Genomic DNA, 19,082 nt, shown 5'->3' on the forward strand with positions numbered 1-19,082 from the left:
TTCCCCTTAAAATAAGTTGAAGCTCTTAGTTATAAAGGATTATTAGTCTTATTCTTATTACTTATCCATTTCCCAGCTTATAAAAATCTTCACTCAGTTGTATTAAGAATTAAAAAAAATACTTACGCTGTCATATCATTGTGAATTAACATGGCAAATGAAAAGCTTAATCAAAGAGTTAGCCATCAAGTAGGAGAAATAAACAATTGGGTATGCGAAATAAAAATAATGTTCCCTAAAAGAATCAAAATGAAATTTAAGGAGGTGAGGAAGGCAAAATTACCTGATCTCTTTGGCAGATGTGTATTTTACAGATTAAGTTATCATTTGAGCTGGATATTGGAGGAAGAAGTAAGACTTATCTATGTATATCTAGGACTGAAAGGCATTTTGGATGGAGAAAACAACATGAATGAAGGTATTTAGGCAATCAATAATTGGATGTGATTAAACCTTTGGTTGGATGAATAGGAATATGGGGAAATGAATTTGGGAAGGTAGACCAGTTCAGATCATAAAGAACCTTGATATCTAGAGACTTTGGACTTAATGGTAATGGTATAGTCATTGGGGAGCCAGTGAAGGTTTTTTGTTTGTTTTTTTTTTTTTTTTTTCGAGCAAAGGGTGTGCTTCAAAGTAATTAATATGCCAATATTATGTAGGCCAGTTGGAGGAATGGGCCATAGGGAACAGAAAGAAAATAGCAATTGTGTTTTTGCAGTAGCAGAAAAAAAAAACAAAGTGATGGAAAGAAGGAAACGGGAAAGGCTAAAAAATTATAAGGGTCAAACAAGCAGGTCTTCAAAAGATGAATATATGCTAGGTTTTAAGAACAAAGGAATATAAGCTTCAGTGACTCAGAGAATATGGGCTAGATACTGGTCTGGGTTGCAGAACATAAGTCTTAGGAAAGATGAGTTCTGTAGTGTTTTGGGTACTAGAGGGTAATCCCCATAAAAATCTTTTTCGGAAAGTTGGACCTTAACATACTTCCTAGGCTTCTGTGATACTATTTTCTTGATCGTCCCATCTCTCAGAATATTCCTTACAGATATCTCTGTATCTGCCTTAAGCCCTTAATATCTTTTTACTTCAGGGCTTTCCAGCCATGTTCCAAAGCCTAGGTTTACTGAGCTAGTGATCCTCTCCACTTTCATAGCAATAGGCTTGGAGCAGCCTTCCCATTTACCCAGATTTTCCATACATTGATCATTTTCTACTTATTATAACATGTAAAAGGTTGAAAGGCAGTGATCTATACATTGTGCCTAAGTGATCTTGGTGTCTGTTACTTCTGGTCTCATTTTTACAAATCAAGCATCGAGGCCCCATGCATGTTTATACACCTCTGCTGACCATCTTTCCTTCAGCATCTCATAGGTATGTCAAGCACAGCATGCCAAAACTGAATTTCCCGATTTTAATCTTTCCTCTTTAATTTTTTAATTTTTTGCTTTAAAAAACACTATGACTGGTGCGCCTGGGTGGCTCTGTGGGTTAAGTGTCCAACTTTTGGTTTCGGTTCAGGTCATGGTCTCCTGGTTTGTGAGTTCAAGCCCCACATCAGGCTCCATGCTGATAGTGCAGAGCCTGCTTGGGATTCTCTGTCTCCCTCTCTCTCTACCCCTCCCCCACCTCAAAAATAAATAAACTTAAAAAGATAAAAATAAATTATGAGAAATAAAAAACACTATTACTTTATTAACTACCAATAGAGCTAGCCTACATGGGGCAGTGGATGCTCTGGGCTCAGGGTACATGTAGGATGTGAGGAGGGGATAATGATTGAGAGTCTCTTTTGAAGGAGAGAGTGTGGTCTGGAGGCCAGGCCCAAGAGCACCTCACATTTGCTTCTAGAAATGGGTAGACCTAATAAAGTAGCCATGGCAAGATATGGCCATTCCACCAGAAAGATGCAGAAATTCTTGGAAATCTAGCTGTCCATCACAGTTGAGGTCTAGTTTTTTCATCATACAGTCTAGGACACCAGGGTCCTTCCAGTTCTTTAGGAAGACTTCCACTTCTGTATTCATGAAGGCTGGGAACTCTTTCTTGGAGAGGTGCAGTTGTTAGCCTCCTTTCCAGCATACTTGTGGGAAACAGCAATCAGAAGCTCAATGCACTGCTCAGTCTCAGTAGGGCTGGATATTTTTGCCATGTCTATGTGAAGCAGGCATGGAGCCTGTGACCAGGCAGTGGCAGCACTGCTCCTTTTTCATTCTTTTTTTTTTAAATTTACATCCAAGTTAGTTAGCATATAGTGCAACAGTGATTTCAGGAGTAGATTCCTTAGTGCCCCTTACCCATTTAGCCCATCCCCCCTCCCACAACCCCTCCAGTAACCCTCAGTTTGTTCTCCATATTTATGAGTCTCTTGCTTTGTCCCCCTCCCTGTTTTTATATTATTTTTGTTTCCCTTCCATTATGTCCATCAGTTTTGTCTCTTAAGGTCCTCATATGAGTGAAGTCATATGATGTTTGTCTTTCTCTGACTAATTTCACTTAGCATAATACCCTCCAGCTCCATCCACGTAGCTGCAAATGGCAAGATTTCATTCTTTTTGATTGCCAAGTAATACTCCATTGTATATATATACCACATTTTCTTTATCTATTCATCCATCAATGGACATTTGGGCTCTTTTCATACTTTGGCTATTGTTGATAGTGCTGCTGTAAACATGGGGGTGCATGTGTCCCTTTGAAAGAGCACACCTGTATCCCTTGGATAAATACCTAGTAGTGCAATTGCTGGGTCATAGGGTAGTTCTATTTTTAGTTTTTTGAGGTACCTCCATAATGTTTTCCAGAGTGGCTGCACCAGCTTGCATTCCCAGCTCCTCTTTCATTCTTAATAACAGCACTGCCACCACCTATTTCAGCAAACTGAGTCATTTAGCATTTAATTCTCTTGACATGCATACTCTTTCTACATCTTAAATAATATGTGGCCTCAAGCACAGAAGGGATGTAGTTATGTACTTAAAGCTATACTCCCTGTTTTTCCCTTCCTTGTTGAACTGAGAAAACATAGGTATGTTAGGCCATGTAGGGACATACAAATTTAAACTTTGTTCTTTCATTCATGCCTCTAGTTTAACAGTTTTTTCTCACCCTTCCATGATCACTCCCACCTCTTAACATTCCTCTCTTTTTCAAGCCTCAACCTCAACTAGTAGGATTTGGCCAGAGAATCAGTCAAGGGATTGACAGATGGTAGAAGGTTAAATGTAAGTTCCTACATTATAGTATGTAAGTGGCCAGGATTTTGTGACCTTGGAATCAGTTAACAGAGATAGTAACTTAGTTGTCATTTGTCTCTTCTGACCTTTTGCTACTTGTTAGGGCCCATAGTAAAGAACTAGGGAGAAGTGAAAGAGAAATGACTCAACTAAGTTTCTGCATTAGGATATTCATGGTTGCATATGCCAGAAAACTCAGTTCGAGATGACATGAATGATGTAAGTAATTTTGTTAGTTATATACAACCACTGGTCCAAAGGTAGGTCAGTCTAGGCATGGTTTGACCAAAGCTTAAGGTATTTTTCTGTAGTTATCTTTACTGGTGATAAGTGAAACATTTGTATGCAAGTTTAACAGCTAATACAATTGCATAGTTTGTTCTTTTTACCTCAGAGTCAAGCCAACCTCTTGCATTTCGTACATGTTATCTTCTCACTAGCTAGTCTAGGTATTTAGTGTCTTAGTTCTTCCATTCTTTGTGTTTTCTTTGTTTTCAATTTGACCACCAAGAAGTATCTTTCCCTAGGATCCCTGCATTGGTGTAGGCCTGCTCTTTACTAAATGACTCACTTGTGTTGGGGTAGGATTACCATGATTGATTTGGCCTAATGAAAACCCATCTTTGGAGCAGAGGTCATTCTGCACACTGGGGGACTGCTATACCATGGGGACAGAAAAAACAGATTTTGGTGGGTGGCCACTGTGTCAGCTATCCTTTATGAAGACAAAACAAGAGGACATAAGTTCCAAGCAAAAAAATGTTTATTTTTCAGTAGAACAATTCCTCAACTAAGAATATTCCAAAGTTAAACAGCATAAACAAATTAATCCTTTTGTTTTCGTAGTTTCTGACCTGGGTTGGGGGGGAGAAGAAGTCAAATTATGGACAAACAAGATGAAATATCTTGATTATACTATTCTAAAAATGTGTGCATCTAGGTGATTGTGAACAACATTTGAATGGCCTAACTATGATGCATCAGTCTGGTGATAATGACACAACGGTGTTAGAATCTGAAGGTCCAGTACCTGTGCAGAAGGTAAGAGTGATGTTACTTTTTTTCCTAACAAATTTGAAGGGATTTAAAATTGAATATAGAAGTGGCACAAGAGGTGTTTTAAGCCTTAACTTGAATGAGATTTTGGATCTCTAAGCCTATTTAATAAAAAAAATTTTTACCTATCTAATAAAATTTAAAAAATTTACTTGTGAGCAGCACCGCCCCCCATCCTATATCATCAGTTCCCATGCTTGTGTTTAAGTTTTATAATGCTGCATTTGCCAGCTATCCAGATTTTAAAGCATGTCATAAAGCTGTCTTTTAGAATTTGTGGTGGGGGATTTCCTAATGGAGTCTTTTTGTGTACTTAATCTCAAACCACACATTGATCATCCTTTCGACAAATATTATAGATGTTTGGGATACATTAAATAGCTCAGCTACTATTCTAGGCATTTGAGTCATTCTCAGAAACTTACTGTAAAGGAGGTGTTTATATACCTTGTCTTTTCCTTCTTTCCCTCCCTCCCTCCCTCTCTCCCTTTCTTTCCTTTATTTTTCCTTGCAAATACGTCAGAGGACAAGTCTTATTATTTCTTTGTTTCAGCACACTTAGGAATATGATTTTACCATAAGGAACACACTGATTTGGTCCTTGTGTTTTCTTAGTATCTTTAATTCTCTTTGATAATGTGCTAATAATTACTATCATCAAAGATTATGTTTAATTTGGGTGTCTTGTTATTGATAAGAACCATTTAAAAAAAGTGTCTTCTGATAATCCAACATTAATTTTTTTATTTTACTGGTTTTTGTTTTATTTAATTTTTCAATTTTTTTAACGTTTATTTATTTTTGAGAGAGAGTAAGCAGGGGAAGGGCAGAGAGGGAGACACAGAATCCAAAGCAGGCTCCACGCTCTGAGCTGTCAGTGCAGAGCCTGACATGGGGCTCGAACTCATGAGCCATGAGATCATGACCTGAGCGAAAGTCAGATGCTTTACCAACTGAGCCACCCAGGTGCCCCCTGGTTTTTGTTTTAATAACAGAAGTGTCACCTATCCCCTTTACGATGGAAAGAATAGTGCTGCAGAGTTTATTTACTTTAAAAATTTTATTTTCGAGAGCGAGAGCAGGAGAGGGGCAGAGAGAGAGGGACGCAGAGGATCTGAAGCAGGCTCTGTGCTGAGAGTGCACAGAGCCCAATGTAGGGCCCAAACCCACAAACCATGAGATCATAACCTAAGCCAAAGGCAGACATTTAACTGATTGAGCCACCCAGGTGCCCCAGTGCTCCAAAATTTCTTAAATATTTGGCTTACTGTAATCTTTATGTTTCTAATTTAACAACCCTGTTTATAATTTTGATTGAGCCAAAATAAAGTTTAAAAACAATAAGAAAATTTCCAAAAGGGCAAAAATAAGCAGCAAAACATCTAGTATATGTCATACAGTTGAAGTTTGTGCCATAGGTGAAAGTGACATAAGACCACTCTGATTATTTCCAATGTCTAGCATGTAGCAGGAACTAAAATGTTGACATGAAAGCTAAAGGAAGAATGGGATTCTGGGGCTTGTTCTCCCACAACAGACTTTCCATTCTTGACATTTCCTACCATTGCTCCCTCACTGTCAGTAGTATTACCTCCTATTGAAAAGAGAGGCTATGGAATTTTGGTGCTAGAAGAGCTCTTTGAGAATTAGTCTATGTGAATAAACTGCAACCCAGATGGTTCAAGCATCCTGCCCAAATAAGAGCTGGGACTAAGACCAAAAGAATTTCAACAAACACTCAGACTCTTGTCTTTTTACTTGGAAGCCCTAGCTTTGCCGTTTTTCTCTTCTGCCTCAGGAAAAGATGTTTCGTTACCAAGACTAACTCATCTCTGTTCTTAATTCTCTTGCATTCAGCAGATTTATTATAGTGGAGGTCTCCTACCATCTCTGTAATCTCTATTATTTTTTTTCTTATTTGTGCCAGTATCATATTGTCTTGATGATTACAGCTTTGTAATACATCTTGAAGTCCAGGATTGTGATGCCTCCAGCTTTGGCTTTCTTTTTCAGGATTGCTTTGGCTATTCGGGGCCTTTTCTGGTTCCATACAAATTTTAGGATTGTTTGTTCCAGCTCTGTAAACAATGCTGGTGTTATTTTGATAGGGGCTGCATTGAATGTGTAGATTGCTTTGGGTAGTAGCATCATTTTAACAATATTTGTCCTTCCAATCCATGAGCATGGAATATTTTTCCTTTTTTGTGTGTCTTAATTTCTTTCATAAGCTTTCTATAGTTTTCAGTGTATAGACTTCTCACCTCTTTGGTTAGGTTTATTCCTAGATATTTTATGGTTTTTGGTGCAGTTGTAAATGAGATAGATTCCTTGACTTCTCTTTTTGTTGCTTCATTATTGCTGTATGGAAATGCAATTGATTTCTGTGCATTGATTTTATATCCTGCAACTTTCCTGAATTCATGGATCATTTCTAGCAGTTTTTTGGTGGAATCGTTTGGGTTTTCCGTATAGAGTATCATGTCGTCTGCGAAGAGTGAAAGTTTGACTCCCTCCTTGCTGATTTGGATGCCTTTTATTCTTTTATTGCTTTATTCCTCTTTGCTATTTGGATGACTTTTATTGCTGAGGCTAGGACTTCCAATACTGTGTTGAATAACAGTGGTGAGAGTGGACATGCCTGTCTTGTTCCTGACCTGGGGGAAAGCTCTCAGTTTTTCCCCATTGAGGATATTAGCGGTGGGTCTTTCATATATGGCTTTTATGATCTCAAGGTATGATCCTTCTATCCCTACTTTCTTGAGGGTTTTTATCAAGATAGGATGCTGTATTTTGCCAAATGCTTTCTCTGCATCTATTGAGGATCAATGTGGTTCTTGTCCTTTCCTTTATTGATATGATGTATCACATTGATTGTTTTACAGATATTGAACCAGCCCTGCATCCCAGGTATAAATCCCACTTGGTCATGGTGAATAATTCTTTTAATGTATTGTTGGATCTGGTTGGCTAGTATCTTGTTGAGGATGTTTGCATCCATATTCATCAGGGAAATTGGTCTGTAGTTCTCCTTTATAGTGGGGTATTTGGTTTTGGAATCAGGGTGATGCTGGCTTTATAGAATGAGTTTTGAAGTTTTCCCTCCATTTCTATTTTTTGGAACAGCTTCAAAAGAACAGGTGTTAACTCTTCTTTAAATGTTCGGTAGAATTCCCCTGGAAAGCCGTCTGGCCCTGGACTCTTGTTTTTTGGGAGATTTTTGATTACTAATTTGGTTTCCTTACTGGTTATGGGTCTGTTCAAATTTTCTATTTCTTCCTGTTTCAGTTTTGGTAGTTTATATGTTTCTAGGAGTTTGTCCATTTCTTCCAGATTGCCCAATTTATTGGCGTATACTTGCTCATGATTCTCTTATTATTTGTATTTCTGCAGTGTTGGTTGTAATCTCTCCTCTTTCATTCTTGATTTTATTTATTTGGGTCCTTTTTCTTTTTGATCAAACTGTCTAGGGGTTTATCAATTCTGTTAATTCTTGCAAAGAAACAGCTCCTGGTTTCATTGATCTGTTCTACTGATTTTTTGGTTTCAATACCATTGATTTCTGCTCTAATATTTATTATTTCCTGTCTTCTGCTAGTTTGGGGTTTTATTTGCTGTTCTTTTTCCAGCTCTTTAAGGTGTAAGGTTAGGTTGTGTCTCTGAGGCCTTTCTTCCTTCTTTAGGAAGGCCTGGATTGTTATATACTTCCCTCTTATGACCACCTTTGCTGTGTCCCAGAGCTTTTGGACTGTGGTGTTATCATTGTCATTGGCTTCCATGTACTTTTCATTCCATTCGTTATTTAGTAGGATCTTCTTTCATCTCCAAGTATTAGTGGTCTTTGCAAATTTTTTCTTGTGGTTGATTTTGAGTTTCATAGCGTTGTGATCTGAAAATATGCACGGTATGATCTTGATATTTTTGTATTTGTTGAGGGCTGATTTGTGTGCTAGTATTATCTATTCTGGATAACATTCCATGTGCACTGCAGAAGAATGAATATTCCACTGCATTAGGATGAAATGTTCTGAATATATCTGTTAAGTCTATCTGGTCCAGTGTGTCATTCAAGACATTGTTTCCTTGTTGATTTTCTGTGTAGATGATCTGTCCATTGCTGTAAATGGGGTGTTGAAGTCCCCTACTATTATGGTATTATTGTAAACAAGTTTCTTTATGTTGGTGATTAATTGATATATATATTGGGGTGCTTTCACATTTGGAGCATAGATGTTTATAATTGTTAGGTCTTCTTGGTGGATAGACCCCTTAATTATGATATAATGCCCTTCTTCATCTCTTGTTACAGTCTTTATTTTATTTAAAGTCTAGTTTGTCTGATATAAGTATGGGTACTCCGGTGACCATTAGCATGATAGATGGTTCTCCATCCCCTTACTTTCAATCTGAAGGTGTCTTTAGGTCTAAAATGGGTCTCTTGTAAACAGCATATAGATGGATCTTGTTTTCTTAACCATTCTGTTACCCTTTGTGTTTTGATTGGACATTTAGTCCATTGACATTTAAAGTGAGTATTGAAAAATATGAATTTATTGCCAATATGTTGCCTGTAGAGTTGGATTTCTGGTGGTATTCTCTGATCCTTTATAGTCTCTGCTGCTTTTGGTCATTTTTTTCTGTTTCATCTTTTCTCCCCTCAGAGAGTCCCCTTTAAAATTTCTTGCAGGTCCAGTTTAGTGGTCATGAACTCCTTTACTTTTTGTTTGTCTGGGAAACTTTTTTATCTTTCCTATTTTGAATGACAGCCTTGCTGGATAAAGAATTCTTGGCTGCATATTTCTCCAATTCAGCACATTGAATATATCCTGCCACTCCTTTCTGGCCTGCCAAGTTTCTGTGGATAGGTCTGCTGCAAACCTTATCTGTCTTCCCTTTTGGTTAAGGACTGTTTTTCCCTTGCTGCTTTCATGATTCTCTCCTTTCCTGAGTATTTTGTGAATTTGACTATGATATGCCTTGTTGATGGTCACTTTTTGTTGAATCTAATGAGAGTTCTCTGTGCTTCCTGGATTTTCATGTCTGTGACTTTCTCCAGGTTAGTAAAGTTTTCTGCTATGATTTGCTCACATAAACCTTCTACCCCCTTTTGTTTCTCTTCATCTTCTGGGACACCTATGATTCAGATGTTACTCCTATTTAATGTGTCACTGAGTTCTCTAATTCTTATATTGTGTTCTTTTGCCTTAGTTTCCCTCTTTTTTTTCTACTTCAGTATTCTCCATATGTTTGTCCTCTATATCACTGATTCTCTGCTCTGCTTCATCCATCCTTGCCACCTGGCATCCATTCAAGATTGCATCTCAGTTATAGCATTTTAAATTTCATCCTGACTAGATGTTACTTTTTATCTCCACAGAAAGGGATTCTGTGTTTTCAACTCAGGTAGTATTATTATCATGATTCTAAATTCTGGTTCAGACATCTTTCTTGTATCTGTGTTAAGGCTCTGGCTGTCATTTCTTCCCGTTCTTTCTTTTGGGGTGAATTCCTTTGTCTTGTCATTTTGGAGGAAGAAATAGAATAAAATAAAAAATTAAAATTAAAAAATTAAAAACAACACAAAAAAATCAAATAAAGGATGCTAGATCCTAGGTGTGTTTTGGTCTGGTTGTTGAAAGACATTTGATAGAATTGAGAAAAAAGGGAAACAAAAAAAGAAAATGTTTGAAAATTTAAAAAAATTAATAAATAGCATAAAATGAAATGATGAAAGTAAAAGAGAATAAAAATTTACAAAAAAGTAAAAAATATAGAAAAAAATTCGTTTTTATAAAAACAGAAAATAAAAATAATTTTTTTCTCTTTGTATTCATGAAAAAGAAAAGAAAAAAAATTGAATAGATGGACCAGTGAACAGAATGGAATACGATTGGAATTACATTCAGTTTTCCCTAGAAGTCAAACTATGAAGCACTCTATAGTCTGTAAACTAAGCAGGCAGAGAGATTTGTGGTATTCTTCTAGGCTGTGGTTGGCACAGTGGGACAGGGCTTGTGTAGCAGGTCCATTCTCCACTAAATGGTGCTGCTTAGTTTACTGGGGTGGATTGTTTTAGTGCATGTATTTTTGTATATGCATGCTTGGGAGAGGTGAAAATGGCATCACCCAGCTACCTTGTCTCTGGTATCAGAATTCTGTGTTCTCCCGACTGGCAGTCAAGCACCTCTCCTTTTTCTCCAGCTTCTATCCACTCCTTGCTTCTACACCATCTGCTACCAAGCCATCAGCCTGCCAGGCAGTACCTCCCTCCCAAGTTTTATCTCAGATAGGGCTGTGTTTCCAAACCCGTCACTTCTGAGAGCCCTGTGGCTTTGACCCACTCAGACACTCTGTGGGACTGTCTCTCTGAGCAATGGCCAGGTTCTGGCCTGCCCCCAGAAGTGGTCACTCAGCCACGCTGCTGCAAATGCCCAGAGCCTGCGGCTGGATGCCAGCCCACCCCCAAAAAAGTTTGTGCAATCGTGTAGTAGCAGTGTTTCAGGGATTATGGTAAATTGCAACACACATCTGGCGCCAAGCTTCACCACCCCCTAACATCCTTATTCCAACACTAGCAAATGTGGCTGTTTGCTGGAGTCCGTGGGCACCTTTGCCTCTGTGGAGGCTGCACAGCCTCTACCAAATGTCTTCTTAGCAGGGGAACCACCTCTCCCCATGTGGCCTGAGGACCCCTCAGACCTTGCTGTCTGCTCCTCAGGATTCATCCTTCCCACCGGCGCTCCACCAGGTATCGAGCTGCAGAATTTCAGACTCTGCACTCCCCTGTTCATAGAGTCTTAGGGGTATCCAAACCCTCTCCTTTCTCCTTTTTTCTTTCTCCCTTTCTTGTTAAGTCACTTATGGGTGTTTGCACTCTTTGTCTTCAGCTGCTTTTGGGGGAGGGGGTGCTTTTCCTATACTCTGCCCTCCTATCTCTGTCCTCTCTCTGCAAGCAAAAACAGCTCCCTACCCTCTGCAACTTCTCTCCCCAAGTTCACCTCTCTGTGCTGCATCTGCCGAGTTCTGTGGTTCAGGTTATGCAAATTGCTGTGTTAATCCTCAGATCAATTTTCTAGGTGTGAAAGATGTTTTGGTGTTGATGTAGCTGCATTTCAGGGGCCAGAGATGCAAAAAACTTCCATGCTGCTCCGCCATCTTGGGCCCCTCCCCCTGAAGACGACATGCTTTAAATCACTTAAGTAGCCAAAGGAATTCTGCAACTCATTTTTAGCTCATTCCATGGGTAAGAACAAAAATAGGGTTCGTGGGCAATTTTGGAAGCACTTGTGAAGGATATCTAGGTGACTCCTGGTGATGTTTGACTCTCTTTAGTACTTCAGGATAGAAATTAAGGGCCTGTGAGTATATATAGTCATAAATTTTCTTATGCTTTATTTGGGACTCTTGACAAGTTCTCCTAGTATTTCATGGAAATCTGTGAAAAGAGTAAGTAAGCATACTTATTAAGGAGAAAATTATCAAAAAATAAATTTCAACAGAGGATGTTTAGGTATTGTATACTTTCCTACCATAGCTAGGCAGGTTAAATCTTTTGTTTTTATTGAGAAATAATTGACATACAACATGTTGGTTTTCTGATGTACAACATAATGATTCAGTATTTGTATATAATGATTAAATATTTGTATTTATTGTGAAATGATCGTCACAGTAAGTCTAGTGCCACACATAGTTACAAATCGTTTTTCTTGTGATGCAAACTTCTAAGATCTATTCTCTTAAAACTTTCAAATATAATACAGTATTATTAAGTATGGTGACCATGCTATACACTACGTCTGCAGGACTTATTTTATAACCAGAAGTTTCTACCTTTTAACCCTCTTCACCCAATTTCCCCACTTGTCACTACCCTCCTCTGACAGCCACCAATTCATTTTATCAAGAGTTTGGTTTTGTTTGTTTTAATTCCACATACAAGTGAAATTAGACAGTATTTATCTTTCTCTATCTGCCTTATTTCACTTAGCACAATACTCTCAAAGTCAACCTATGTCATTACAAATGGCAAGATTTTCTTCTTTTTGTTGCCTGAATAATAGTCCCTTACTTGTAATGTTCCATTATTGTATGTGTACCACATTTTCTTAATCTACTCATCCATTAGTGGACACCTAGATTGCTTTCATGTCTTGGGTATTGTAATGAACACAGGCACAGTTTTTCTAGTCAATATATGGCCTTTTCATTTTGTAGATGGTTTCCTTTGTTTTATAAGAGCATGTGGCTATCCAGTTTTCCCAATGCTATTTACTGAAGGGGTGCCTGGGTGGCTCAGTTGATTGAGCATCTGGCTCTTGATTTTGGCTCAGGTCATGATCTCATGGCTTATGGAATCAAGTCCGGTGTCAGGCTCTGTGATGACAGCATGGAGCCTGCTTGGGATTTTCTCTCTTTCTCTCTGCCCCTCCTGTGCTCATGCATGCACATGCTCTCTTTCTCTCTCTCAAATAAATAAACATTTTTGTTTAAGTGCTTATTTTTGAGAGACAGCATGAACAGTGGAGGGGCAGAGAGGGACAAAGGATCTGAAGCAGGCTCTGCGCTGGCTGCAGAGAGCCTGATGTGTGGCTTGAACCCACAAACTGTGAGATCATGACCTGAGTCAAAGTCAGATGCTTATTAACCAACTGAGCCACCCACGTGCCCCTAAATAAAAAAATTTTTTTAATACCATTTATTGAAGAGATTGTTCTTTGCTCATTCTATACTCTTTACTCCTTTGTTGTACACTAATGGACCAAATTTGTATAATTTCATTTCTGGGCTCTGTTGACCTATGTGTCTGTTTTTACGTCAATACCATAGTGTTGTGATTACAATAGCTTTATAATGTAGTTTGAAATTCAGAAGCATGATACTAATTTTGTTCTTTTTCAAGATTGCTTTGGCTATTTGAAGTCTTTTGTGGTTCCATAAAAATTTAAAGATTGATTTCTGTGAAAAATGCCATTGAAATTTTGATAGGGATTTCACTGAATCTGTAGATTGCCTTGAGTAGTATGGACATTTTAACAATATTAATTCTTTCATTCCAGGAGCTTGGGATATTTTCTCATTTATTTATGTCTTCTTCAATTTCTTTCATCAGTTTATTTCACCATGGTTACAGTTTTCAGTGTATAGGCCTTTGACTTCCTTAGTTTATTCCTAGGTATTTTTTTTCTTTTTTGATATAATTGTAAATGGCATTGTATTCTTAGTGTCTCTGACAGTTTGTTATTAGTGTATAGAAACAGCATAAATTTTCATATAATTTTGTGTCCAGCAACTCTACTGAATTTGTTTAATAGTTCTAACAGGTTTTTGTTGTTGTTGAGTCTATAGGGTTTTCTATATATACTATCATGTAATCTGCAAGTACTGACAGTTTTACTTTGTCCTTTCTGATTTGACTGCCTTGTATTTACCCTGCCAAATTGCTCTTGCTAGGACTTGTAATACCATGTTGAATAGAATTGCCAAGAGTGGGCATCTTTATTTTGTTCTTGATTTTAGAGGAAAAACATTCATCTTTTCACTGTTATATTAGCTGTGGGGCTTGTCAGATACAGCTTTTATTATGTTGAGGCATCTTACTTTGATGCCCACTTTATTGAGAGTTTTTACCATAAACAGGTGTTGAATTTTGTTACATGCCTTTTCTGCATTGAGGTAATCATATGATTTTTATTCTTCATTTAGTTAATCTAGTATATCATATTGATTTGTGGATGTTGAACTATCCTTGCATCCCTGGAATAAATCCTACTTGATTGTGATATATGATGCCTTTAATGTACTGTTGAATTGGGTTTGCTAATATTTTGTTGAGGACTTTTGTATGTATGTATGTTCATGAGGGATATTGGCCTATAATTTTCTTGTGTCCTTATCTGGTTTTGGTATCAGGGTAATGCTGGCCTCATAAAATGAGTTTGAAAGACTTTCCCTTCAGGGCACCTGTGTGACTCAGTCAGTTAAACATCTGACTTCAGCTCAGGACATGATTTCACAGTTAGTGAATTCGAGCCCCATATTGGTCTCTCTGTTGGTACTGAGCCTGCTTTGGATCCTCTGTCTCCTTCTCTCTGTCCCTCACCCCCCCCACACACACATACACAATAAATACACTTTAAAAACAAAAAGACTTCCCCTTTAATTTTGGGGGGGAGCTTGAAAAGGATTAGTATTAATTCTTTAAATGTGAAGCCATCTGGTCTTAGATTTTGTTTGTTTGTTTGAAGGGTTTTGATTACTTAGTGTCCTCACTAGTAATTATTCTGTTCAGATTTTCTGTTTCATCATCATTTAGTCTTGGAGGATTATGTTTTTAGAAATTTATACATTTCTTCCAGGTTGTCCATGTCATTGACATATAATTGCTTATAGTAGACTCTTATCTTCCTTTGTATTGCTGTGGTATAAGTTGTATATCTCTTTCATTTATGATTCTGCTTATTTGAGTCTTCTTTCTCTTGGTGAGTCTAGTCAAAGGTTTGTCTATTTCCTTTATCTTTACAAAAAAAAAATCAGCTTTTAGTTTCACTGATCTTTTCTAATGTCTTTTAGGACTCTTTCTTTTTTTTAAGTTTGTTTATTTTGAGAAAGAGTGAGTGTGAGTGGGAAAGGGGCAGAGAAATATGGAGAGAGAGAAACCCAAGCAGACTCCACACTCAGCACAGAGCCCAACGTGGGGCTTGAACCCACGAACCATGATATCATGACCTGAGCTGAAATCAAGAGTCGGATGCTTAATCCACCCAGCCACCCAGGTGCCCCTAAAAATCTATTTCTACTCTGGTCTTTGTTTCTTCCTTCTGTAAGCCTTGGGCTTTGTTCTTTTTCTGGTTCCTTGAGGTATATACAGTTAGGTTTTGTGAGATCTTTCTTGTTTTTTGTGTGTGCATTTATCACTGTGAACTTTCCTCCTGAACTGCTTTTTCTGCATCCTATACATTTTGGTATATTTCCATTTTCATTTGTCTCAAGATATTTTTTACTTTTTGATTTCTTGTTTGAGCCATTGGTTGTTCAGTAGTAGAATGTTGTTTAATCTCCATATTTGTGAATTTTCCAGTTTTATTCTTGTTATTGATTCCTGGTTTCATAATGTTGTGGTTAAGAATGATGCTCGATAAATTTCAATCTTTTTAAATTTATGCAGACTTGTTTTGTGGCATAGCACATGATCTATACTAGATGATGTGGCACGTTAACTCTTAGAAGGGCCATCTAGACTTGAATTGTCCAATGTCTGATATGGTAGCCACTATCCACATATGGTTATTGAAACCTGGAAGTGTGGCTACTGCAACTGAAGAACTAAGTTTTAATCCTTATTTAATTAAATTTCAAAATTGGTACTCTGTTCACTTTTTGGAACATTTAAGTATGTTTGAAACAGCTTGATTGTGCATATCTACTTTTTCAGCTGTATGTTTCATGAAATGCAGTTGCAAATCAATTGTTTCCAATCAGTTTAGCATTTGAATTGAGATATGCTATAAATATATAATAAACACCAATTTGGACTTACAAAAAATATAAAATTATCTTCAAACTTTTACACTGAGTGTATGTTGAAATAATAATGCTTTGAGTATATTTGGATAAATAGTAAAATTTTACACTTTTTAAACTTGTTAATGTATTAGAATATTTTTAAAAATTTTAATTCCAGTGTAGTTAACATAGTGTTATATTACTTTCAGGTGTGCAAAAAGTGATTTCAACAATTCCATACATTACTCATTGCTCATAATGATAAGTGTACTCTTAATCCCTCTCACTTCTTTCACCTATCCTCCCACCCACCTCTCCTCTAGTAACCATCAATTTGTATTCTACAATTAAGAGTCTGTTTTTTGGTTTGTCTTTTTTGTTTTGTTTCCTAAATTCCACATGAGTGAAATAATATGCTATTTGTCTTTCTCTGAATAGCTAATTTCACTTAGCTAGATGCTAAGTGATCCATCCATGTTGTTGCAACTGGTAAGATTTCGTTTCTTTTTGTGGCTGAGTAATATTCCATTGTGTATATATACTACCTCTTTATCCACTCATCTATCAATGGACATTTGGGTTGCTTCCATAACTTGGCTATTGTAAATAATGCTACAATAAAAATAGGGGTGTATATATCTTTTGGAATCAGTGTTTCATATTCTTTGGATAAATACCCAGTAATGGAATAGGGTAATTCTATTTTTTATTTTTTGAGGACTCTTCATACTGTTTTCCACAGTGGCTGCACCAGTTTGCATGTCCACCAACAACAGTGCACAAGGGTCTGTTTTTTTCCACATCCTTGCCAACACTTGTTTCTTGTGTGTTTGATTATAGCCATTCTGACAGGTGTGAGGTGATCTCATTGTGGTTTTGATTTGCATTTCCCTAATGAGTAATGTTGAGCATCTGTTCATGCATCTTTTGGCCATCTGTCTGTCTTTGGAGAAATGGCCTTTTCATGTCTTCTGCCCATTTTTAAATTGGATTATTTGTGGGTTTTGGTGTTAAGTTCTTTATATATTTTAGATACTGTTTATCCAATATGACATTTGCAAATATCTTCTTCCGTTCAGTAGGTTGTGTTTTAGTTCTTTTTATTGTTTCTTTTGCTGTGCAGAAGCTTTTTATTTTGATGTAGTCCCAATAGTTTATTTTTGCTTTTGTTTCCCTTGCCTCAGGAGACATATCTAGAAAAATGTTGCTATGGCTGATGTTAGAGAAATCACTGCCTCTCCTCTCTTCAAGGATTTTTATGGTTTCAAGACTCACGTCTAAATCTTTAATCCATTTTGAGTTTATCTTTGTGTATAGTCTAAGAAAGTAGTTCACTTTTCCTAACACCGTTTGTTGAAGAGAATGTCTTTTTTCCCAGCGCATATTCTTGCCTCCTTTGTCAAAGATTTGTTTTTGTCAAAGATTAATCATGGGTTTATTTCTGGGCTCTGTATTCTGTTCCATTGATCAATGTGTCTATTTTTGTGCCAGTACCATTCTGTTTTGGTTACTGTAGCTTTGTAGTATATCTTAAAATCTGGGATTGTGATACCTCCAGTTTCATTCTTGTCCAATATTGCTTTGGGAATTTGGGGTCTTTTGTGGTTCTATACAAATTTTAAGATTATTTCTTCTCGCTCTGTGAAAAATGCTATAGATATTTTGATAGGGATTGCATTAAATCAGTAGATTGCTTTGGGTAGTGTGGACATTTTAACAATATTTGTTCTTCCAACCCATGAATATGAAATACCTTTACATTTGTTTGTGTCATCTTCAGTTTATACTTCTTAGAGTACAGGTCTTTCACCTCCTTGGTTAAGTTTATTCTTATGTGTCTTACTGTTTTTTGTGCAATTGTAAATGGGATTGTTTTCTTAATTTCTCTTTCTGCTACTACATTATTAGCATATAGAAATGCAATGGATTGGGGCGCCTGGGTGGCTCGGTCGGTTGAGTGTCCGACTTCGGCTCAGGTCATGATCTCACGGTTCGTGAGTTCGAGCCCCGCATCGGGCTCTGGGCTGACAGCTCAGAGCCTGGAGCCTGTTTCAGATTCTGTGTCTCCCTCTCTCTCTGCCCCTCCCCCGTTCATGCTCTGTCTCTCTCTGTCTCAAAAATAAATAAAACGTTAAAAAAAAATTTTTTTTTTAAATGCAATGGATTTATGTAAGTTTATTTATTTATTTTTTTTGTAACCCTGTGACCTCACTGAATTCATTTATCAGTTCTAGTAGTTTTTTTAGTGGAATGTTTGGGTTTTCTATATATAGTATCATGTAATCTACAAACAGCTAAAGTTTTACTTCTTCCTTACCAATTGGGATGCCTTGTATTTCTTTCTTTTGTGTGATTGCTGTAACTAGGACTTCCCACACTATGTTGAATAAAAGTGGTGAGAGCAGACATCCTTACCTTATTCCTGATCTTAGGGGAAAAGTTTCTATTTCATTTATATCTACTCTAATCTTCATCATTTCCTTCCTTCTGATGATTTTAGGCTTTAAGGCTTTTTCTAGCTCCTGTAGGTGTCAGTTTAGGTTGCTTATTTCAGATGTTTCTTTCATCTTGAAGTAGGCCTGTATTGCTAAAAACTTGCCTCTTAGAAGAGCTTTTGCAGGTGGGGGGGATAGGGTAAGGGGCACTAAGGAAGACACTTGTTGGGATGAGCACTGGGTGTTATACTCGGGAGAATCACTGGAATCTACTCCTGAAATCATTATAGCACTATATGCTAACTAGTATGTATATTAAAAAAAATTTTTACATGTAACAAAAAAATAATTTGTAGAATAAAAAAAAAGAACAGCTTCTCCTGCATCCCAAACATGTTGGACCATTATGTTTTCATTTTCTTTTGTCTCAATGTATTTTTTGATTTCCTCTTTGATTTCTTGGTTGACACATTTGTTGTTTAGTAGCATGATATTTAACTTTCATGTATTTGTGTTGTTTCAGATTTTTTTTCTTGTGGTTGATGGCTAGTTTCATAGTGTTGTAGTCAGAAAAAGATGTATAGTATGACTTCTTTTTGAATTTCTTGAGACTTGTTTTGTGGCCTAACATGAAATCTATACTGGAGAGTGTTGTGTTTCCACTTGAAAAGAATATGTATTCTACTGTTTAATGATGGAATGTTCTGAATATACCTATTAGATCCATCTGGTACTATGTGTCATTCAAAGCCACTGTTTTCTTGTTGATTTTTTGTTTGGGTGATCTATCCATTGGTGTAAGTGGGGTGTTCAAGTCCCCTACTATATTGTAATACTATTGATTATT

General features: G+C 37.1%; 1 protein-coding gene and 1 pseudogene across 4 annotated transcripts in view; one reads left to right on the forward strand and one right to left on the reverse strand.

Annotated features, from left to right (window-relative positions):
• Positions 1–19,082, forward strand: part of BRDT (bromodomain testis associated) — a 79,528-nt gene that overhangs the window by 51,165 nt on the left and 9,281 nt on the right. For all 4 annotated transcript variants that reach the window (XM_042952798.1, XM_042952799.1, XM_042952800.1 and 1 more), the window contains one exon: positions 4,183–4,283. In XM_042952798.1, the coding sequence (XP_042808732.1) occupies positions 4,183–4,283 (101 nt within the window). The remainder of the gene's footprint in view (positions 1–4,182; positions 4,284–19,082) is intronic.
• Positions 1,854–2,158, reverse strand: LOC122227809 (annotated as a pseudogene).

This window comes from Panthera leo, chromosome C1, assembly GCF_018350215.1.
Source record: "Panthera leo isolate Ple1 chromosome C1, P.leo_Ple1_pat1.1, whole genome shotgun sequence".
Taxonomy (NCBI): Eukaryota; Metazoa; Chordata; class Mammalia; order Carnivora; family Felidae; genus Panthera; species Panthera leo.